A 23,867-nucleotide genomic window follows, 5' to 3' on the forward strand; every position below is an offset into this window, starting at 1 on the left:
GTAACCAAAAATTATTTTAGTCGGTTTATTCTCATCGAATAAAACATTGCCATTCAAGGTGAATTTCTTTATTTAAAATCTAAACATTAAAAAGATCTAACTTCTTCTATGTGTTTTTAAGGAAATCTAACATTTTTGGCTTATTAAACGGGTTTTACATTAATTTCTCCAACATTCTAATAACTGAGGACTTTTCTAAATGAACTTAACCATTAATTAGATGTTATTTATGACAGTAGTCTCTTCCCTAGCAAGGCTTTTAGTCTGTGGATAAGACAGAGCAAAAGATGCTAGGTAAGGAATCTCAGGGAAAAACAAACACGTTCATAATTCAAAATCATCCTTATCTCTCTGTTCTAGAAACTAAGCATCGTTAATTTAAATAAAACGTGTCACCACATATTGAAATGTCCTGAAACTGTTAAGGTATACCTGCGTTTGTAGATGAATTTTGCATCAGAGTGATAGGAAATTACGGCAACAGTAATATAAAATTACATTTGTTTGTAACCCAGTTTTAAAGGGCTTAACCTTTATTAGTCATGTCATCAGAAGTAGGTAATACCTTCATCATTCTTTTAAAATATTGTCATTATAGTCATATGTGCTTGTGTACAAAAAAAAAAAAATGGCTCTGTGACATTAAGAGGTTAAAATGGATGGCCCATCTTTACTTGTGCCAACCCACTTTGTCGGGTAGCCAGAAAGGAAAGAAATATTTGTAATGCAGAGAATGTAAACTAAAAATGCCTTAGAAGTCAGGCAGGAAACAAACAAATGGAATGAGAAATAAATCAAGCACTGTGGGGTGCGGGAGGCCCTGGGGAGCACAGCCCCAAGCTAAAGGGGACGGTGAATGTTTTGACTCAGCCTTTAATGGCCTCAGAGGAATATCTGCCTGGCAGGTTGTACCTGTTGCACACTGCACGCCCTTTGTGGCTCCATTTACATAATAGGGTAATTGTGTCCCTGCCTCCCGCACTTGGTCATGCAAACCTGTATAGTTGAATGTAGTGGCCCCGATGTTCATCCGGTATTGCCAGATCTTCTTGTTGTTGTTGTTGTTGTTGTTGTTGTTGTTGTTTTTCAGTTATTTACCTCATTTGGATGTTCATCTGTGAAATTTCTCAATTTTTAAAATTTTTCCAACTAATTCAATCTCTTAAATGCTCTGAGAACAAGAGGACATCCATCCCGCCACAAATTCCTGTAATCTTACACATATCTAGGAGAAGAGGAAGTTTATTTTCCAAAGACTATGTTATTCTGCAGGCATACAGATGAATTACATGATCAGAGCATCCCAGCTGCCCACAATATAATAATTTTTGCAACTTAGAGTTTTAGAGCTCTGTAATCTCTTACTTTGTTTATAGCTTCAGGGATGTGTAGGTCTTTTTCATTGAAGTTACCGTGAAGCATAATTGCCTAAACCAATAGAGGAGGTGACTAGGTAGCTGGCAAAAGATCAGAGTTCAGTGGCAAGCCAGGTAGCCAGGTTAAAAAAAAAAATTACTATGTATCATAACTTTTAATAACAAAATTGAATTTAGGTGGTGTCTACCTATCTATCATCCATCCGTGCATGTCCTCCTCCATCCATTTATCCATCTGTCCTTCCAACCATCTATCTCATCTTCCCTCTTATCCTCCTTTCCTCCTCCCTTCTCTCTCATCCTCCTTACCTCCCTTCCTCTTTTTCTTCCTCTATCCTTCCCCATTTTCCATCCATCCGTCTACCCATCCACCCACTCATTGATCCATCCATCCACCTATCCATCCATCCATCCATCCATCCATCCATCCATCCATCCATCCATCCATCGAGTCAATAAATATTGATTGTATGCCACATGGTATGCCAGTACTGACACTAGGGATTACAAACCCATGACCCAGGAGCTAAACCTAACATCCAAGAATATTTGTCTAAGAACGTTTCAATAAAAGCAAAATGTAAATCCTTTGGAAGGTCTGCATACTCTCCAGTGCCAAGTCGCACAACTCCCTATTGCTTCGGCCCGGTTGTTTCACACATTTTGTTCAGAAGAGCTACCTCTGTTGAGTGTTTGCTCTGTGCCCTACTACACTGGATACTCTATATACGTTAGCTCCTTTTTTTTATTCCCTCACAACAACCCCAAAAGGTTGACATTATTATTCCCATTTTACCAGTGAGTAATTTGGAGCCTAGAGTGGTCCAGTGATTGACTCCAAGTTGCATGGCTTGCAAGGTTTCGATAGAACTTGAAATCGGGTCAGGTAGGTTTGAGTCAGTGTCTCAATATCTGTGAGCTCTTTACATGAAATCCTAAAAAATGATTTGGCCTAACAGAGGAAGTACGCCTTATTGATAACCTGACTCTATGACTGCTGTTTTATACCCTCCATCACATTTAAAAACAAACAAAAATACCAGATGAGGCTCACATTCAAGCTTTTTTTTCCTTTTTTTTTTTTTTTTTTCAGTTTTAGGTGTATACTACTTTTTTAAAATCTTCACCCTTTAAGACTAAATTGATTATCCCTACAGATTATGCAAATCTAAGATCTACTTATGCTGTAGGTATGAATTTCACCCCCAAAATTAGAGTAGGTAAGAAGTATCACTGTTAGGTAACATCAGTTTATTTTCTTGAATTTAAATCATGTCCACCTCTAAACTCTAAGCTCACTGTATTGGATAGAAATATCAGACATTACAAGGATTCTGGGACCCTCTCCTCACATCTCTTCCCTCCCATTCCCACCTTCAAAGAGAGGTCTTGTGCAGTCCAGCAGGGTAGCCAGGCTGTGCATCCTCCACCCATTAGCCAGCACTGGTCCCTGCCTGTGTGATCATTGCCCCTGCTTCCAGGGTCTCAGCAGGGCAGGCATTCCAGAGCTCCCGGGGCTGCCTCGGGTACAGTCATGCTTGCCTGAGCTCCATAGCCCTGTAAGCAGCCCATTTCTTTGACAACCTGGGCCTACAGGCTGGTTGTGGAAGAACAGGCTGTGTGCCCAACTACTCATGGACCCTGCAGACTCCCCGCCTCTGCATCTTGAGGGCTTCCCCCCCCCCCCACCTTTCTCCTTTACTGGTTTTGCTTAATTGCTGTCCTCAGAAGCACACCTCTCTTCTCTCCTCCTAGCATTATTGCCCTCAGTGTGGGTTTAGGATTAGGAAAAAAAAAAATCTAAAAAATAAGGGTCCCTTATTGAAGCAACTTCAGCTTTGGCTTATGTTGCAACTTACCAGACATGAAGAAACAGAGGGAGGGCCTTAGAAATTTTCTTTGGGGATGATGTGGAGGTGAGCGGGGAGGTGCAGAAGGATGAAAACAGGGGAAAACAGGAACAAAAAAATTCCCAGCTTGTCACTTTTATTATAATCAATGAAATTCATGCAGACGGTTTACTTGAAACTCAGCATAGCGATCATAAATCAGGCTGGGGAGTTTAAATCCAGCTCCCCCACAAGTTACGATCTCTCTGTACCTTGATTTTTTTTTCCCCGCATATAAAATGGGGTTCCTAATGGTAATTATTTCATAAGGTTGTGTTTACGTGAGTCTTAAACGTAATTCCATAAAACAGTCTCTTAAAGCACTTTCATAGGCAGGTCTGAGAGTTTAGAATAAAGCCTGGAAGGTAGTAGCACTAGGTTTTATTTGTTGTTCTTTGAATTCAGTAGCGCAGCGTAATAGAATTCAAAACACTGAATAGAAACAGCAAGGAACTGTATGAAGCTCTTGCTGTGTTGTGAACTTTTAGCTCTAAATGACACAAGTTTAGGCCTCAAGGATACACATTTTGGAAGACCTTACATCAGCTTTATACTTCTAATCTTAAATAGGCTTGAATTATCACATCCAAATTCAGACCTCCAACCAAATCTCCGTTAGACTCCCTTTTTCTCTCTTCTACCTCTTTCCCTTCTCCTTGAGGTATTTTTAACTGTGCAGGCGTCGTGTTTTTTAAATTACCTTCCCACTTGTTCCTCCTGCATCTTCCAACAGTATTGCAGTCCTCAGAAAACACATCAGTCTGCCATGCAAATATCAGGGGAAATTTGAAATTGGCAAATACGTTCACTTAAAATCTGCCTCGTGTTGAAAATTAAGGGAAAAAATTTCAATTGGCTATTCGTGCATCACTATTAGTAAATCAACCCATTTGATGTAAAGATGGATATTATGGTCATTTCAAAGTGATTTTTGGTTTTGGTAAGTGGGTCCTACAGCATTATGTCTTCATTTTTGTGCGTTATTGCACCTGGCTAGTATTTTCATTGCTGCCTTATGTTTATTTGCTGCCAATCCCTCTCAAAACTGTGTGCACTGGTTATAATGGTAACGAGGAAGATAACTCAAACTAAAACTCAAACCATAGCAGCTTCAGACAGAGAGGAGAGTTAACTCACTTTCAGCATGTGCAGGCTACATTATGCATGGGATGAAATATAATAGGCAAATTGCAGCATCATAATAAATAGTAAATTTAAAACATATAACCTGGACAGTATTTAAACTGGCCTTAAATCCTTGAATACCACAGTATTGTTCTTCATTCATCTTTCCATCCTCTCTCTCCCAGTCCTCTTGCCCCACCTTGAGAGGATAATGATTTCACAGGATCTAGACCCAGGATTAAATTTCGCTTGCTCTCCTGTCTCAAATTAACGTCTTTGTTGTTACTGGTCTGTTTCTGTTGTTGTCTTTTACAAGTCTTTGACTCAATAGTAGTAGCAAATGATAGAGATCTTCAAGTGTCTTAAAAAAAAAAAAAAAAAGAATGCCTGTCAGGATGATATTACTCCACCTGAGAGGATGCCTCCCTAGCCCCTTCCCCGAGTTTAATCACTGATCATTGTGCCCAGGGTCTAATTGTGATAACAGACTAATTGCAGCTGTTACAGGGATGCCAGTTCGGTAATCCGTGTTTCTCAATGGCAGCTTTGTTTTGTAGGGCCATCTCTGACAAGGCTCAATTGGCAGATATTTTTCTAACAAATGTTCATCCCAGATGCTGCTAGTGTTTAAATAGGATGTGCCAAGATCTAGATAGAAATATAAAATCATTTGATATTTTAAAACCTAGAAATCTAAAATAATCTCATAGAAAGAACAGTAGTTCTTTATGTGGGAAGCGCCCTGTACTTGGTAAAAAAAAAAAAAAAATCTATTTCGCAATGTTTATATGTAAAAGAGAACAGGGACTGTATACATAATATTTTAACATCGTGGTTGGAACAATCGAGACATCACAGTTAACCCCCCATATGCAACGTATATATCTTCATTTTGTCCCATTCAGGGTTTTTAATTGAAGTCCAGTCAATGATTTCTTGCACATGACATTTTCTAGAATATTTGCTATTCCAAGAAGTCCTGAAGGTCTAAACCCGCAGTGAAAAAACCAGTCTGTCTCCTCAGATACCTATTAAGCAAACCCATTTGAGACCTACACGTATATCCCCTCTAAATGTTCTTCCTACATTTAAATTCCAAACAAAAGCGATGTAGAAGTTTCACTTTCTCTTTATGCATAATTTATTGTTTGGTATCCCTCCAAATAAAATTCCTGTACGGATGGATGATCACAACCCCTTCCGTGTCTGTGTGGTTGCTGCTACAGTGAACAGGGAGATAAAACCAAGGGAATGACAATGAGTGTTTTGGTTTTATTACATTGTTAAGCCAGTTTTGTGCATTGGATTACCTAGCATTTTAATAATAAATAATTTCTCTGATTATTGAACATGTGCTCAATATAAAGAAAATGTTCATATAGTCTTATGTTGAAGTCAGAAATAGCAAAGCCGCCAGATGGCTAGGAACCAGATTAAAACAAAACAAATTAACAATATTATTTTTAAAAGAATTAAGCAAACTTTTCCCCCAAATACTTTTATTTATAGGCAGCAATTAGGAGAAACAAAGTGTACCAGCACACAGTTAAACTGGCTTTTATTCTTCACTTGAGACTAGTTCTAATTGATCACTGTGCTATTGTATGATTTGATTGTGCTGACAGTTACATGCCACTGTTCCCATAATAACAATTTTTCTTCTTTGTTCAAATGAATTTCCTAATTACACGTGTGATGGGATGTTTTAATTCTTTTCCCTTTTCAAATCCACCTTCCTGTTGCAATGCATGATGGGCAGGCTCAATATTGTGCATGACACCCGCTACAAGTGTTGGTAGGTGCCAGCTTTGTTTCTTGATTATCTTAAACCTATGGTGCACCTCACAGCCCCTCAAAATCCACTGCTAAGTTTAACTTATATCTATTGGGCAAGTCCATTTCCCTTTTACTAACACCTGTCAATTAAATGCCATTTTCTATTTAATTGACATGGACTCACATAAATGTTTTCTTTACACACAAGTTTCCTTTAGTCACCTTTGGTGGATTTTGATTGGACTATGAGTTCTGGTGTGTAAAAAAAGAAAAATCTGTATCATAAAAGTAATATATTTGTGTATTTTTATAATAATAAATAAGAAAAATACGTTCAAACAGATAACTGTATAAATGAAGTAAATAGCCTGTATTTTGACGTAGATTTTGAATGTCTGACTATGAACACTATATGAAATTCTTGTTTTTGACGTAGCAAATTAAGCCTGTTGTGTCAATTTTCTTGATTTGATGGTAACAAGCTTTTTTTCCCCTTTTTTTTCTCTTTCATCCCCTTTCCCCTTCTCTCCTTGGAATGTTGTCCTGCTTTGCGCTGTGATTGCATGTCACTCGCTGGTGATGATGTCCCGTCACATGGCTTATTGCTGTGATAAATACCATGCCCAATTATCTCCTCCATGTTGCCATGGTTTCCATATTGCTACACTCTTCTGTATGTTTGCTTATATGATTTTCCCTCCGAAAGTTCCCATGGTGCACGGTGCTACGCCAGCCACTGTGTCCGCAGCAACAACATCTGCCACAAGTGTTCCCTTCGCTGCAACAGCCACAGCCAACCAGGTTTGCTAATTTACAGCTTTGTTTCTTAAAAACCAACTCTAATAGGGCTCGATCCAACAGCCCTTACGCACGTGGATTTCCCATTGAGGTCAGTGGGAGTCGTGTGTACGTGAGGGCTGTAGTGGGTGCTTTAATAGCATGGGGTTTCAAAGATACCTCTTGTTGGCCTACACATTCTCTCTATGATGAGCAGCAGAATGCTTTTATGCCATTTATAAGTGCTCCAAAGTTGTCGCGGCTCCATTTCTAAAGCTACTAAAATGATATTTACACAAGCAATTCTCATTTGGTCTCAATCGTGCAGGTATTTTGACCAACCAAAAATGCAGGTAATTGTAGGTTTTTATTAGAACCATCTGCTATATACAATTTCTTAGTTCTCGCCTAAATTCTTAACATAAAAAGCAAAATGTTTAAACATGTCATATATGCCACAAATGACCAGTCTTGTAAATAGAGTTCGTTATAAATTCATTACAGTTTCATTTGATAAGCAGATTGTATATTCAGAATAAATTAGGTTGGTGTCCAGGTTTGATGCTCAATGCTTTCAACAAAACACATACACATGCAAAACAAAACAAAACAAAACAAAACAAAAAACCTATGCGCTCTTATTGCTATAATTAGCCAGCATAGGTTTTGGAGAGCTATAAAGGAAAAGAGGTAATATGGTAAATTGAGTCATTCGGTGTTCCATACAAGTTTGTAGAGTAACAGTTTCACAGATTACTCATAAGGAAATGGGGCCGGTTTCAGAAATTTGAATTTTATGATGTACAGGAATGACTGCTCAAAAGAAAATTATTAAAATATTTAAAAGTTAAAAACCGACATTGATTCAATGCTCTCTGATCCTATTTTGAGTTGTGCTTTAGAAAATAACAGTTGACTCAAAGTCAAACTTACGTGAAGTCGGCTTTGACTTCAACGTATAGGCACGTTCGTTATGAAAGCAAAGTTCAGTAAGGTTTAGAGCCAAGTCAAATTTCAGATAACCACAGACTAAGGCTCACTGTAGCCAAATGAGGCCAAAGAACCAGTATCAGATGGGAATCAACACGTGGCCCCTTGGGAAGAGAAGGCCAGTTAAGTGCCATCTGAATCTGTGGTTAACTGCTGCGAGAGGTAGCCACCCTGGTTTCTGCGGTACACCATGTACTGTTGAAGAACTGTAAGCTATTAGTGCAGCCATTAAAAACTTTCAAAAGCAGCATGCCAAAATGGGCGTATTTTAAAGTTTCAGACAAGCTTTAAACATTTCTTGGCAAAGAATCATTAGTTTTTCTGAAGCTTGTCAAAATAGCCCTGGATTTATGCTAACACATCAGACTCATTTACAAGAATACTAGATTGTGCATATGTGGCATGTTAGTAAGTAATCTATGGCAGAAATTTCTTAATGGATTCAATGCAGTCCATTTGTGGTGCAAATCAATGATGCTGAGCTCTGTGCGTGTACCATGTATGACTACAGAATTGCTGGTGTAAGCAGAACTATAGCAAAGCAAATTTCAACATGCCCTGGGCCACCTGGGTTGTAGGGGACACTTTACTTTTTGCATTGTGCTGTGACCATTTCATGCATAATCTTGGGTCTTCATACTGTTTTACAACCAAAAGAAAGAAAAGGGAAATGGATATATATATACACACATATATTATATCTACATATACATACATATGTATATGCCTACAGTATATTAGCAATGCTGGAAATAGCTGATGCCACAAAATGCAGCCTGCATGCATGCAGAAGTTTATAGCTGGCCCTTCATCTGCATCGATTGGTGTTGAAGGTCCTTGGTATGTTTCGACAGCCCCATCCTTGATGCTTCTACACTGTTGGGTGCAACATCCTGTCCTGCAGCAGCAGGAAAAATGGTATGAGAAGCTTCATTATGCTTGGAGCACATTTTCGTGCCATTTGCCAATGCTGTAAAACTGTGTAAAGATGTCAGCTGAGAAATGGAAATAAAATAGAGACATATTAATTTACACTCCAGACTGCAGAATTGTAATATGTTGGATTAGTCTAGGACATCTAAATTGAAACAACAGCAACAAAATGCCTTCATGTATGTGATTTCCCTCTTCGCCCATCAACCTTGCCGAGATGGGATCAGTGCCATTTTATAGATGAAGAAACTGTTAACCATAGAGTAATTAAGTGCTTGGCTCAAAGTAACACGGCCAAGAAGTGGATCCACTCGTGTTAGAACCCTTTTCACTCCTCTGACGGTCTCACTCTACCGTGCAGCCTTCTCCCAGGTTAGCAGCCATAATTCTGGGTTGGAGGAAAATCTGGCTACAAATTGGAAGTTCATTGCTTTGGGGACCATTGCAATAAGGCACCTCTGTATTGATTTCTTACTATATTTTTTCCTCAAGTTTTTTTTTTAATTCTCTTGCCCATTTATAATATGATAAAATGTGCAATCCAGATTCAGAAATATGTTTTGAAATGAACCTGTGCTCTTATCTGGTTCCTTTGAAATGCTCCTTTAAAATCTTTACCTTGGTATTTTTAATTTGGAAAAAAAGAGAAAAAAAGTTAGGGAACCGTAAGTTGAACGAAAATGTTAGAAATTGGTTGCACAAAAATAGGCAAGGCATTTCCTACTTTGATTTCTGGATTACTAAAAAAACCGAAACCACAGGTGTGTGTGTGTGTGTAGGCCAACAAAAAGGGCTTCTTTCAATTACTGCTGTGCATGAAATTTTGGTAGTTTTACTTCTCTTACTTCCTAAAAACTGATAACTTTTATAGAATAGTCTTTAACACAAAGGTTTTAAACAATGAGTTGCTACTTGGACATTAAGTTTATATTAACTTATTGTTATGTTGGCCAGATAAGGACTGTCACCTCACAGCTGAATTTCACTTTTCTTAAAAAAAAAAAAAAACTTAATATTAAAATGTTTTCATCTCTTGGTTGTTGGCTTGCTTGCATGGATCATTCATCAAATAATTTTTTATTTGCTAGATACCCATAATATCTGCCGAACATCTGACTAGCCACAAGTATGTTACCCAGATGTAGAATTTTCATCACTAAACAGTAAGTTCATTATGTCATATATAGTGTGTACTTGTAGTGTTTCTTTTTTAAGATAACATTTGTATGATGCACTTGAGAAAATTTTGCAAAACTTCAGAGAAAATATGTATTTTATTTTATTTTTATTATTTTTAAAATTCTGTATCATCAAATATTTATTGAACACCTGCCTAGAGACTGGCTCGGTTCTATAAGTAGAATGTACAAGCGAATTAAACAAAGCTCAGATGAATGAATATGTTTATAACCCAGCATATGTTACAGTACTGAAGGTTCTGAGCAGAATAAGGAAGATCTCCCATTTTTATCTTAAAACGGCTTATAAGGAATTTTATTACACACATTTACAGTAGACATGTTAATATCACTTAAATATACATAATACTTAGGGAAAATAAATTTTGCTTTTAGTTCGTATTAGAAATAAACACAAGTGTGAGAAAAAAAAAATGTGATTTAAAACTAAATAGGTGGCCTAGATCAGGGGTTGGCAAACTTTTTCTGAAAAGCCCAGATAGTAAATATTTGTGGCCGTGTGGACCATATGGCTTCTGTTTCCACTCTTTCCTGCTGCAGCTCAGCCACTGAGCACGGAGTGGCTGGATGTGGCATATAAATGAAAGGCTGTGGCTGTCACCCAATAAAACTTTATTTATAAAACTAGGCAGCAGGTAGGAGTTTGCTGAGCCCTGGTGTAGGTCATCGTTTATTTTATTTTATTTTTTTTTCTAAATCCTAAATGAGAACATGTACCTGCCTCCCCCCACACACAGGGTCATCCAGATATAAAGAGTTGGACTTTAAATAAGTATATACACACACTCACGTATGTGCATGCACGTACATCTGTGCATCCAAGTGAGTTTCAGGTACTTCAGGGTAGTCAGTTGCCTTAGAGGATTGCACAGTTCTGAAAATGTTGCCATTGCTCAGAGATAATTTGAAAGTCTTCTGCTTTTCCTTCAAACACGTTGACTTAGGGGGCCATTTTTCATCCTTCCTTAGAGGTGATCTTATATTCAGAATGTGTGCATTCAGGCTATCATATATATACTCAGAATATTTCTTATATTTATCTTTTTAAAAGATTTTATTTACTTATTCATGAGAAGACAGTGAGAGAGAGAGAGAGAGGCAGAGGGAGAAGCAGGCTCCATGCAGGGAGCCTGATGTGGGACTCGATCCCGGGACCCCAGGACCTTGCCCTGGGCCGAAAGCAGGCACTAAACTGCTGAGCCACACGGGGATCCCCTATTTCTTATATTTAAAAAGAGCCACCACGTTTAAAAACTGAACCTGGCCATAAGATGGGCGATCCTTCTTTGTTGCTTCCTTTCATGTATCTGAACACATTTACCAATGACTTTTTTTTTTTTTTTTGGTACTGTGTGTTACTATGTGCTCCCATGTCAGTGAGATCAAGATGAATAGACAATGGGATAAAAGATGGACATTTTAGCACACTTTATTAAAATAAGTTTGAACAAATTTCTCTTGGAGCAAAGATGAAGGAGCAATTTTTTTTTTCCAGCAGAGTCTGAAAATAAGTGAATTGGGAGCAATGATGGTTGCGATAGAGAGAAGGGCGGAGTGAGGGCCTTTGAGAAGGGACACTGTGCCAAGTGAGGGCGTGGTAGCCGAGAACCAGTTTCTGAGACCCTTGTGGATAATAATCCACAGCAATAACTGTGCAAAGGTTGAGCCCATGCAGGAGAAGAGGATAGACGATATTTGAGAGCCATCCCAGAAGTAGCTACCAAAGACATGCTGTAATCGTGAATTAAATTACTGAAAATGATTTTTGTCTACTTCATAAGCTTTCTCTGTAATCTGATAATCATCCTGAACGAGAGCCACATTTTTTAATAAGCACATTACTTTGTAGTTATGTAGGTTTGGAAGGAAAGTCCTCCTTTTGACAGGTTTAAAAAAGATCTACTTCAAGCTTTTGTAGTCAATTGGGTACGCTTGGTATGTATACATGTAACTGTGTTTATTTCTGAGCAATAATCCAGGTTGAAAAAAAAATGATACCAAATGGCCATTAGTTTATCAATTAGCAAGCAAGTGGATGTGTCTGTATTGATTGAAGCTTAGGCTCTTAATGTTCTTAGACTCTTAATGTTTCTTGGATTTAGGGGGGAAAAAGATCCCAAACTTTAAATGATCCAAAACAGTTACTTAGAGTATCATTTTTCCCCAAACACACACCGGCTAAGCACCCAAATATGAGGAGTTGTGTTTAATAGGACTTAAGTTGCATGGATTTTCATTTTGTGGGGCCGAATCATTACTCTTGAAACCTGTTAAACCATAAAAGAGATGAATTAAAGTGAGCTCAAATTCTGGCCCCCACTGACTCTGCCACCACGTTATGCCCCTCGATTTTGCAGATTGTACCTTGAGCTCAGTACAGGGTGACATTTGAGCAGAGCCCCCATCTTGCTTGCTTGCTTTATTTATTTTATTTTATTATTTTATTTTATTTTATTTTATTTTATTTATTTTAATTTTATTTATTTTATTTTATTATTTTTTTTATTTTATTATTTTATTTATTTTATTTTATTTATTTTATTTTATTCTGTTTTATTTTATTTTATTATTTTATTTATTTTTATTTATTTTATTTATTTTATTTTATTTATTATTTTATTTTATTTTTTTATTTTATTTTATTTTTCCCCAGTTTTATTAAGCCGTGCATGTCCTTCCATTCTCTTAGAGCTGTACATTTAGGTCCACTTGCACTTGTGAAGCCTTTGTTGTTGTTGTTGTTGTTGTTGTTTTTATGGGAAGATACAACGACATAACGTGTACTTTAAATCAAGAAATGCGATTTTCATAGTAAGTATGTCCTGGAAACTGCTTTATTGTCTGTTTTAACAAAGATTATCTCTTTTTTCCCTTGTAGATCATACTAAAGAGGAAAGGACAGTGTGCTTGGTTAGAGTAAAGGACGAGGTCATTAGCCATATTGTATATACCGTCAAGCAACACACACAAAAACCCCTCAGCCACAAGACATCCACATATTGCATGTTACCCAGAAGAAAAGACAACATGGAAATCCACTGCACACTGTTGCCTATACACTTTGTACATTTAATTGATATTTGTGCTGAGGTGATACTCCTGTCTAAAAGAACAACATTGTCTTTCTTTTCTAGCACAGAGTTATGCATTAAAACATGCATACCTAATTCGTTTCCTATCTATTCATGCCATCTGGAAAAGACAGACTATGGTGTAACCATGATTCTATTATGTATTGGTACGTCTGTAGACCAAGATATAATTTTTTAAAAATAAGTTTATTTCTTTCAAGGTTTACAAATAACAAAGGTGCACCTTGTATTTAAAATTGCCATTATAGATGAGAGCGTGCATGCACAGTCATTTTTGTTTAAGAGTAATATTTTTAATGTAATAGATTTTAAGATGTGGTGAGGGAGGGATCTGACAGAGATGAATGTGCCAAGCAAAACCACAACTGTGTATCTTTTAAAGCACATCATGGCTTTAAGTACCATGTTGTTAAGGATTCTCATGAAGTGCCATAGACTGTACATCAAATTAGAGTATTATTTCTTCAGTGTTATTGTTTTCAGAGCCACATTTTGTTGCTTATTTGCTAGTACTAATCAGTCAAAGGGCACCATTCTTTTTTTTTCTTTTTCTTTCTTTTTCTTTATCATCTTTTTTTTTTTTTTTTGAAACCAAAGCTGTCTCAGAAATGGCCAATTTAACTCTACGGTAACAATAGACAGCACAACACAAACTCTCGATACAGATAAACTCACACATACTGGAGATATATATAATAGATATATATATAAAATTATTTTAATGCATTGTAGTGTAATATTTATGCATACTATACTGTATAACATGTTATTCAAAAGGGATATGCCATTTCTGAGACACGATAACAAAAGAAAAATGTTTGAGGAAATTATTTTGCTTCTATTTATAGCTCTGTCAAAAGTCAAAAGACTATAAATGCTTTGCAAAAATGGTTTCACATTTGCTTAAATGCTTCATCACAGTCACATTTAAAATAGTGACTCTAAACAAAGAAGAAAGCAGCACTGTCATCAGATGCATGATAAACCAAAATATGAAAATGGGAAATGTTTAATTAACCTAGTAATTGGGTGGGTTAAGTACATGGGTGAATTTTATATGTGATTTGTTTTGTTTTGTTTTGTTCAGATTAACTGCTTATAGCCTTAGAAAGCCTTTTACAAAATTAAAAAAAAAATAGATGTGCATTCAGTTTTTAAGAATGGATTCATCCAAAGGAATTCCTTTTTTGTGGTTTGGATGTTGCAGCTAGTAAAGGATATTTTTGCTCTGTTCAGCAGTTCTAAAAATTGCTGAAGTAGGGGCCAGGTCACTGGTAGTTATAGTATGGAATGGGAGAAGCGAAAGTTCAGTTATAGAACTTTCCATACTTCCAAGTTTACTGCAAGTTTTTATGCTTGAGAGAGATGCTTTCTAATATAAGACTGATGTGTTGATTTTACTGATTGTACTGTACATCTATTAAAGCCTTAGATTATTACATTACGGGTTGGAACCCATACCAATGTAATTTCAATCATGTTAAGAGAGTAATGGTGACTTCACATGTTATTGTAGTTAGTTACATTATAGAATATTACTTATTTTTCTTGTTAAAATGTAGTTTTTCATTTCCTACATTTATTAGATTTCATTTTCTATTAACAATTGAATACCATTTCAGTTTATAGACTATTGTTTTATTAGATTTTACCGATGAATTTTTCAAAATACAAAAAAAAATTAAAGTAGTTTTTCCTTCATAACATACTCAGTTTTAAATTACATGTAGTGTCATACGAATATTCGTATTATTGTTAACTAAATGATTTATATTTTACTGATTTAATATTAAAGTGTAAGAATGTCAGTCATTGTTAGTTCTTATCTAGTTTTCATTAAAAAGAACAAAGATCTTTTATATGGATATCTTATAAATATATAATCATTGCTAAGTAAGAAGTTAAGTTGTTGCTATCGCAACAATCCTGGCAGACAATTGAGTAATATTTTGATGATTTATTTTGTTTGTAATTAGTTATTATAAGAAGATCTAGATCCTAGATATTAGAATAAAATTTATTTTCTACTGTATCCATTTCAAATGTTAAAGTATTGTTTAATATTTTTGAAATCCCTGAATATCAGGCCTTGTTATAAATAAGCTGCATAATCAATAAATAGAACAAGGGACTTTTTGTTGATAATCCAAATACTCAAAGTTTACGTAATGAGAATTATAGCGCGTGTGCAAACTCTTGAGGGTTGATTATGCTGCAATTTAGCATGTTGGAACGTCTAGAGAGAAGGTTGACTTTTTGCACTTCTGTATATAGTCAAAAGAGAGAAACCTGTATAATAGTAAGATCTTATTTTGAATAAAAACGTCTATAATTACAAGGAGTTTTGTTAAGGCTAATAAAATGACAGACTGAGCAAAATTGCTTGCAAAAGTGGCACAGAGTTAGCACTCCATACCCCTTCAAACATGTTGCTTTGCTTTATTGTGGACAGCTTGTAGTTTGCCAGGATTTTTTCAGCTGGAAAGATATGCCATCCTTCCGAGATCTCATGACTGACAAAAACTCCATTGGGCCAAATCTGCCTGAAGATCATTACCAAAAATAGCAGGTACTTCAACCATTAAGGTGAAATCATGGATCAGATATTCCGTACATTTTTCAAAACTACTGCATGTTTAAAACTTCAACGGAAAAAAAAAAAAAAAGCAAGAGAGAAAGAACTATACTAAGGACATATATTATACAAATCAGTTTCTGCCAATTTCAGTGGTTTATTGTTCACAAAAAAAAAAAAAATCTTCAAAACAAGTATTGACTTTCACAAAATTTAAACCATAAACAGGCAAACCAAACAGCACACCGTAGCTATAGTTGTTATGTGATTGTTTTTTAATTGCCGTAGGATCCTGTTCTTTCAGCAGGTGAAAAAATAAAACACAGTTCAAATTTCACGGTTTTAATTTTCAACTCGAGCACTCAAAAAAGCAAATGTGATAATGGGCACTCGTTTAATGAATTAGTGTATCCAGCCTTCACTCCAGCTGGTTATCATGTTGCACTTATCCGCAACCCTACAGCCTTCATCTGCTGAAAGGACAGATGTGCTTGGTTTTACTATTATGTAATCACAACTTACTTTCTGCTTGTAGTTGCTTAAAATTATGTATTTTGTCTTGGGCTGCAATTTGTTTTATGCTTATTTTATTATTACTGCGATAGTTGACTTTGCTGTATGGAAAAATAAAGTGAAATTGCCCTAATAAAACTTCTCTTTCTTAAGTATATTTGTGTATCTGAGACTGGAGAGTAAATTATTTTTTTGCGCGTTTCGAGTATCCGTGCCTGCCTGTCTTTCGGACCGTATTGATAGGAAAATTCATTATCTGGTTTTAACTGATTGTGAGGAAGACATTCGCTATTTTTCTCACTAATTCTCCTTTGGTACTAAGAGTGAGAATCTGAATCGTGTGGCGTTTGCCCGGTATTTTCTGAAAAGTCTTGCCCACCCCTTGCATGATGCTCTTATATGCTCTCCAATATTATTTTGAGTAAAAGGGGGGGGGCGGATTCTCTTCTATCAGTTCCAGAGCACTGTCTTTGTGGCAAAGAGCTGTTTTGCGTTGGACTTCCCCAGGAGGCTAACCCTGGAAGCCTGGCCATCTAAGGGAACATTTCAGTAATGAAATAATCATTGATTCAGGGGATCAAAGAGGTCGCACACATACAGCTGAGCCAGGCCGTGCCGTCACTTGTGTGTATGTGTGTGTGTGTGTTTGAATTTTTTAAACAATGACTTAAAATTTTGGTTGAAATGAAGGTGTAGGATCCCATATACCTTTGCATTTTGCCATTTCCACTAAGAGCCAGCGAAAGCCAAAGTTCCCATACGAGGAAATTGGCTCATTTGTTCATTCAGGGCCATTTTAGGTGATGGCCAGTTCATATTTGGCCAAAGGCTGCAAATGCTCCTTTGTAGATCTTGGAGGGGCGGGGGGGGGGGGGGGGGTTGCAGGTTGTTTTCTTTCTCTAAAACTTACTGCGATGAAAGTAAGTATATTATTCATAATTAATACAATTCTGTTACTATTTGAGTTCTAGAGAACGTTTCTGTTATTCTCAGTGGACCCAACTATTCCAGGGCCACTTAACAAAACATAGAGTAGCTGGCCTGGAGAGAAGTATCTACAGCAGGAGTTTGCAATCTTGGGTGACATCCAACTCTCTCCAATAGTCGTAAGTATTTTGGGTATCTTTGAACTGAAAACGGATTATAGTAAACGAACAGCCATTGTCACATTTTAAATGCTTTAAGCGATCCTGTATCCTATTAATCACAACAGAAAAAGGGTGTTTCCTATATTCCTTTTCCAGACAGCACTTACTGTCCCAGGGGAGCTATTAGTGTGGGGACCACCAGGGGTCCTCAGCTCGCAGGAGGGGACCCCATCTGAGACGTCATTAGTTTCTTATCTGGGGAGCAAAATCATCTGCTAGAGCTGCGCTTTCCTTACAGGCCCTTGACACTCACAGAGTTCTCACTTGGGAATTCCTCCGGAGGTCAGGGACGTGTGGCCACCTAGGATGTCACTGGGGCACACCCTGAATGGAGCTTCCTTCGCCCAGGAAGTAGTCCAACCTGTGGGACGCTCAGCAGCAGGATTTTGTGACTTTTCTACTTGCTTTCACTCCCTTCTCGAATGAGTCTGGGGCAGCACCCTAATCTCGAGGTGCTCTGTGTTCTGGAGAGTCGAGGGTGCTGTCCTGTTACTCGAGGATTTGGAAACTGTTGAAAGCCTGGAAGGTCTGGGCTTTAAATGTTTAAAGTCTACTGTATTGACATCACCGAGAGGTCCAAAACTGTCAAACAGATTTAAATGTCGAGCGATTTGTTTTGAGTTCTCTCGATCTGTCAGGACAACACTGGGCCTCCTTGAAATGGCTTTGAGGCGGCACTGGCCCAGCCACCAGCTCGTCATTCTTGCTGTTGGTCCCAACCATCCCCAGAAGGGGCCTTGGCCCCAGCAGCACTTGGGGCGGGTGGTAAATCTGGAAGCTTCCTTAGCCTGTGGCGGCGTGAGGCCACACTGGGCCACAGCTCTCCCTTTCCAAAGTCCCCAGGACTTGGACAGTAGGTTCTCCCAAAGGTCTGGCGTGCTCTCAACCCCAGAAGAATGAAATCCAGATGTGTGCTGGGCCTGACCTGGGCCTGGGGCTTGGGAACTCTCCTTGTCCCCAGCACTACTGCCATGCTCCTCAAAGTCACCGGCACCTGCCCGGGAGGCCTGTCACCCTCAGGTGCTCTGTCTTAACCCCACCTGCCCCCCGTCACGGGTCCCAGGCAACCAAGGGCAGGTCCTGCCCTGTGTGCCTTCTGAGGAACCTGACCCCCCTCATTTCAACCCTTTTTTGTTGTTGTTGTAAGGACTTTTTCTTTGTTCATCCAATTTTTTTTTCTTTTGCCAATTAGATGTTGGGAACTAGAACGAAACACGGCCTGCTCTTGAATTTACCATTTTAGAAAAAAAAAAAAAAATAGCAGCAGGTAAGAACACAGATTAAATCTGTTCCCACTACTGATCTGATAAAGGTCTTTCAGAAACGATTTCCTGAAGCCAGAGTGATCAGTCGCTCTCTCCCTAACTGGGTTTCAATAACGACAAAGCATAGACTTTCTTTTTCGACAGAAAACCAACCAGGAGCTTTATTCACGGTGGTTGGAAGCCCCTGGCTTGTTATGTTAGCTCTAACGGTCCCACTGGCCTCTTGGCGGAGCTGGGGGTGTGGAATCCCTGACCTCGGAGCCTGCGAGAGCTCGGCGGCCGGCTTCGGCCCGGCTTCGGCTCAGCTTCAGGTGGGCCTGCGTGATTCCACCTGCCGGGCACAGTCTCGCTGGAGGGAGCTTGTAGCCCACGCAGACACTTCCTGGGCCTCGGCCGTGTTGGGTCTCCTTGGACCTAAAAAAGCAGCCATGGAAGGAAACATCTCCATAGGAGGGTCCCGCCTCTGTGTGACTCCTCAGGCCCAAGTTGATTAAGTCCGTTTTGGCCCTAGATACACAGTTCTGGGGAGGGAGTTAGGTCCTGAGTCCTGCCCCCCCCAAATTGCAACTGAAATGCAGTTGCCTGGACAAGGAGAGCTACAACCAAGATTGCCCATGCAGACAGCATAGGGTCACAGGCCAACATCGAGTTCGTCATAGACTTCGACACCAGCAGCTATAGTGGCTCTGGAGGTCTAGAAATAAGCGAGCATTGGGCAGAAGTACATCCTTGAAATTTGGGGCAACGACGTGCCAGGGAGCCAAAAATTTATAGCCAAGCAGCTCTCCAAAGCCCACTTAGAATGGCCCACAGTCCATTAGTCTGGAAGGAATTACAAGCCTCTTGCCTGAAGTCCTATAGTGAGAAAGTTAAGCAGAAAACCTAGACGCCACCCCCCTCCTTCCTCCGTCCCTCCCTCCCTCACCCCCTCCTCCCCGAAGCCCCAGGATCTAGGGTGACTTTCCGTTCAGGATGAAAGAGGAGCTGGAGGCCTGCGGCAGAGGCTGAGCAAAAGAAGCCACAGTAATTGGCATCTAACAAACTAACAGTCAAAAAATCTGGGCCCTGAATGGGGTCTCAGGAAGAGAGCACCTTAGTGTATGTTCCCCCGGGGCCCCCTTTTTGTCGCAAGGCAACCAGTTCCCGGTTGTGAACTTAGGGGGGCGGCCCTAAAGAGCACTAGAAGTAGTGACATCTGGGGTGGGGGGAGGCTAAGGAACCGGGGCCTTTTGCATGGTAAAGACAGGTACCCCCCAGGGAGACCAGTATCACCGATGCTGGTAGGAAACAAACCACGTAGGAAGAGATTAGAACCTCCTATCATGTTTTTTAAGACCTGTGTTGAAAATGTCCTTAAATTCACAGAAATCCAAGCTCCGCATTAGAAATGACCATAAAGCTCCCCTCAGGAGTGTCTGTGGTGGTTGAGATCAAGGGCTCTGGGGCCGGACCCCCCGATTCATCTCTCAAACCCTTCAACCCTTTGCGGTCCCTTCCTTCTCCGTGACTCAGTTTCCACCCTAGTGAGACGGACACCCTAACAGGAATACTCACCTCACGGGGTCAGGGAGTGGTTCCCAGGCCTTGCTGAGGTTGGGAATTATCCGACAGATTTTTTAAAAAGTGCTGATGCTCGGTCCCTACCCCCCGGGACCTTCTGATCCGGTTGCCGTGGAGGCAACTCTTGGGGGAATCTGCGCAAGGTGCTTGGAGCAGGGCCTGGCGCGCGGCCCGCACTGGGCACCTGTTACCTGCCACGGCTCTTCTCCCGGCCTTTCGCGGACTCCCGCACGTGCCCTTTGGCTGCCAGCTCGGGGTTTCGGTGACACTTCCCTTTGCAAGGAGCCAGGTGTGCACCCTGTCGATCTGTGTTACCTGCGGTTCTCTTCCCTGCTGAGTCGGGAAGCCTCCTCTCCCCTCGCTGTGCCTTCCCCTCGGCCCCTGCTCCTTTCTGCACGTGCAGTGAACGTCCCCAAAACAGAATCAGGTACTTTTTTGACTCACCTCGAAAACTTGTCTTTCATTTTCCAGCACGACAGGACCGCAGATCATCATCCCCACGTCAGGTCAGCCCGAAGGTGACAGTTTGGACGTGTCTGGGCTTAAGTATTATTTGAATGTTCCCGCCTGAGAGTATTTGCAGGCCCAAGAATGGATGCCTTAATCATCACTTAAGAAATGTGCCTTTAGACAACGTGTTCCTAATACGTGTATGTTTATCAAGAGAATCTTTCCAGATCGTTTTTTGTCACAGGCTTATTTTAGATGCTGACGTTAGTGTGAACTGAGCTCTAGAAACTGTAGTGAGGCTCCCACTATGTGCCAGGCACTGCGCTAGGCTCGCAGGGACCGGATGCAGGGCCTCAGGCTCACAGTGTAATGACTAACGCAGGCGTCTAGGACCCCGAATACAGCCCGGGCCGTTAGTTCCCACCTCCCACAAGTCTCCCAAGCTCTCTAACTGCATCACAAAGTAATTGAGAATAGCATTAAATGAAAACGACGCTCCTTTTGAATATAGTAATACGACTACCCTGCTCATTACTCAAACCATTTTGCCCTTAAGAAGTAATCTGGATATTGAAAAAAAATACATGTGATTACGTTAATGACAGCATTTTTTTGTAATGAACAGTCTTTGTTTCAGTCGTTAGAAAATGACTAAGTAACGTATAATGGAGTGTTATGTATTTAAAAAGCATTTTTTCAAAACTGATTTGATTACACGGGTAAGTAATTTTAGTGGTAGGATTATAGGAGGCTCTTTAAATTTTCTGGGTTTTAAAATCTAATTGTTTTTGTAAACATTTGTTACTTTTGATTTAAATTACTTCCTTTATTTTTCCTTTATTTCTTTCCTTTGAGTCACTTACGTTGCTCCTTAGACCATCTGCCCCTGTTAAGTGACTGAGTTTACTCAATCCAGAATATTAACGCGTCCTCTAAAACGTGCACTTTAACTATCACTGTTAGTTGAAAATTCTATAAAATACCTTGCCACGTTGGTAAAATAAGTATGTTGCTTTGGGGAAGAATCGGAAAAGGATTTTGATAAATAAAACTCCTCTCAGTATCATCTTGGGGTCACCATTCTCTAAAACCCTACCTCGTTTCTGGGATGCCATCACTCTCAATTTACGTCCTATTTATAGCACAGTTTTCCATTTAAATTTTTTTTTAATATTTTTTTTTAATTTATTCATGGGAGACACAGAGAGAGAGATGGATTAATCTATTTGTTTAATAGGTAGGTATCTCCTCACCCTCCTGCCCTCCAAAAGACACCCTGGTTCATCAAAACTGGTGAATCTATACTTTTATTGAAAAAGACGACTAAGTATATCTTAGGCCATATATACTTGTGGGAAATCTGCTGGCAGGGCAACTGCATTAACTGGGGAGATGAGGACAAGTCGCTGCTCTCCAGGGAGGTGGCATTGGAGCAGACCTGAAAGGAGGGAAGGAGGCCTAGCGTTCCTCACCTGGGCCGCACACCTTTTGCAGACTCATCCTTTGGGCTCCATGAAATGCCCCCCGCCCCCAGAAACATTCTTTTCTTCCCTCCTGATGCCACGAAGCAAGCACTCTTTGTTTCTCGCTCTATCTTTGCAGGGCTGATTGCTTTTACCTCCGTCTTCATCCCTATTTTATCCTCCCTGACGGGGCAGGTGGATCATCTTTCATGCATCGGAATCTCCCCGGAGAAGATTCACAAATCCTCTCCTCCTCTCTTACCAGGAGGGGAGGAACAAGTTTTAGTCCCCTCCGGCCGGCCCCCGGTGCACCGTACCAAGTTCTGCAAGGAACAAGCCCTGGGTGAACGTGGGTTTGCTTGGATTTTAATTAAATCGTTCTCCTCGCTGCAGTTGACGATGCGGCTCTGGAACATTCTATTGGATGCTGCTTTTTCAGGCCCTGAAAACAACCCAACCCCTGAGAATCTAGAAAGATAGAGAGGATCTCAGTGCTTTCGATTTTTTGAGACCCAGTCTGGTGACAAGAAGGGGTTCTTTCCAATCCCACAGCCCACTCTGACCCTCTCACCGTGCCACCCAGTAGAGGAATTTAGAGTGTGTTTAATGAAACTTCCTTCCTTCTTGAGTAAAAGCTGTGATTACCAAACTCAGTATCTGGGGAGAGGAGGATGTAGGAAGGGGTATTGTGGGATGTGTGCTATACCTTAGGGACAGATCCTTATGAGGAGTCTGTCTGTGGTGAGAGAACCAACCTTTAGGGTATTTTTACCTCCTTTCAAAGATTTCTAAGTCTGAGACTGAGAGTCTGTGGCCTTGCATGCAAATGTCTTTCCCTCTCATCTGCTGAACTGTTTTTATTTATATATTCCTTTTCCCAGGCACCTCCAGCCTGTGTTAATTAGCATCAACAGCGGAGCAGAGGAGGCACACAAGCCACTTATTTGTGAACAAATTATAAGAATTGCAGCAGAAATTGATTTGTACAGAAGATACGCCTACAGTCTGAGTGCGTGTTAATATATTTATCTTGTTTCAATTAGTTGGTTTCTTTTTCTTCCTTCCCGTCCCCTTCATATTATTTCACAAGGCTCTGAGCTCTGATCATAATTTTCATCTCCTCAGCTCCCAGCAGAACCCTCCTAAGAAAAGGTATATTGGATGATTATTTCATCTCATGGGACTTGAAAGAGTCTGGGAAACCCGACTCCATCCCCCTACAAACAATTTTCCCACCTGTTCACTGCTCATTAACAGCCCGTGAATAAGAGATAAAAATTTTCCATTTTACAGTTAATAAGATCTCAATGCTTTAGGAGACTTCGTGGGAAAATGACTTCAATTTTTTCTTCTGTCTCTCTCTCCATCCTTCTCTCCCACCCTGTCTTCACCTATTTTTTTCCCCCTGTTCTCTCTTCTGTAAGAATTTAAAGAATGCTAATCTGGGCGGTGCACTGTGGTAGAGACTGAGGATGATACATTTAATCTGAATCAGTCTTTGTGCTCCGAGAACACAAAGAAGTGTTGGAAAGACGGATGTCAACAAATAGCCACAATTCAAACTGATCATTTAAATCCCAGAAGACTATGCAAACTGCAATGGAAAAGATAGAGAACCATCCCTGATCCCTAAGGAGCAATGGGGAAGAAAGAGCCAGAAGATGATGGGTCTACGGAACACAGATCGTCCCAACTTTACAGTTTTCCCATGTCATGCAACTTTCTTTTTTTATTTT

The 23,867-nt window shown here is 39.7% G+C and overlaps 1 protein-coding gene and 1 long non-coding RNA gene across 27 annotated transcripts in view; both read left to right on the forward strand.

The window, feature by feature from the left end:
- MBNL1 (muscleblind like splicing regulator 1) overlaps positions 1 to 16,402 on the forward strand; it is a 203,548-nt gene extending 187,146 nt beyond the window's left edge. For 19 of the 26 annotated variants that reach the window (XM_038571239.1, XM_038571258.1, XM_038571254.1 and 16 more), the window contains 4 exons: positions 6,150 to 6,185; positions 6,873 to 6,967; positions 9,955 to 10,029; positions 12,944 to 16,402. In XM_038571239.1, the coding sequence (XP_038427167.1) occupies positions 6,150 to 6,185; positions 6,873 to 6,967; positions 9,955 to 10,011 (188 nt within the window). In that variant the 3' untranslated portion in view covers positions 10,012 to 10,029; positions 12,944 to 16,402. Of the gene's footprint in view, positions 1 to 6,149; positions 6,186 to 6,872; positions 6,968 to 8,787; positions 8,852 to 9,954; positions 10,030 to 12,943 lie in introns of all 26 variants that reach the window. The other 7 variants (XM_038571244.1, XM_038571247.1, XM_038571242.1 and 4 more) reach the window with 4 other exon arrangements.
- A 2,181-nt stretch (positions 16,403 to 18,583) lies between these two features.
- LOC119877425 lies at positions 18,584 to 23,832 on the forward strand. The gene is made up of 3 exons (XR_005376742.1): positions 18,584 to 18,660; positions 20,690 to 20,868; positions 22,271 to 23,832. It is a non-coding gene; the product is annotated as an uncharacterized LOC119877425 (long non-coding RNA).
- The last annotated feature ends 35 nt before the right edge of the window (positions 23,833 to 23,867 follow it).

The sequence above is a fragment of the Canis lupus genome, chromosome 23, assembly GCF_011100685.1.
Source record: "Canis lupus familiaris isolate Mischka breed German Shepherd chromosome 23, alternate assembly UU_Cfam_GSD_1.0, whole genome shotgun sequence".
Classification (NCBI taxonomy): domain Eukaryota; kingdom Metazoa; phylum Chordata; class Mammalia; order Carnivora; family Canidae; genus Canis; species Canis lupus.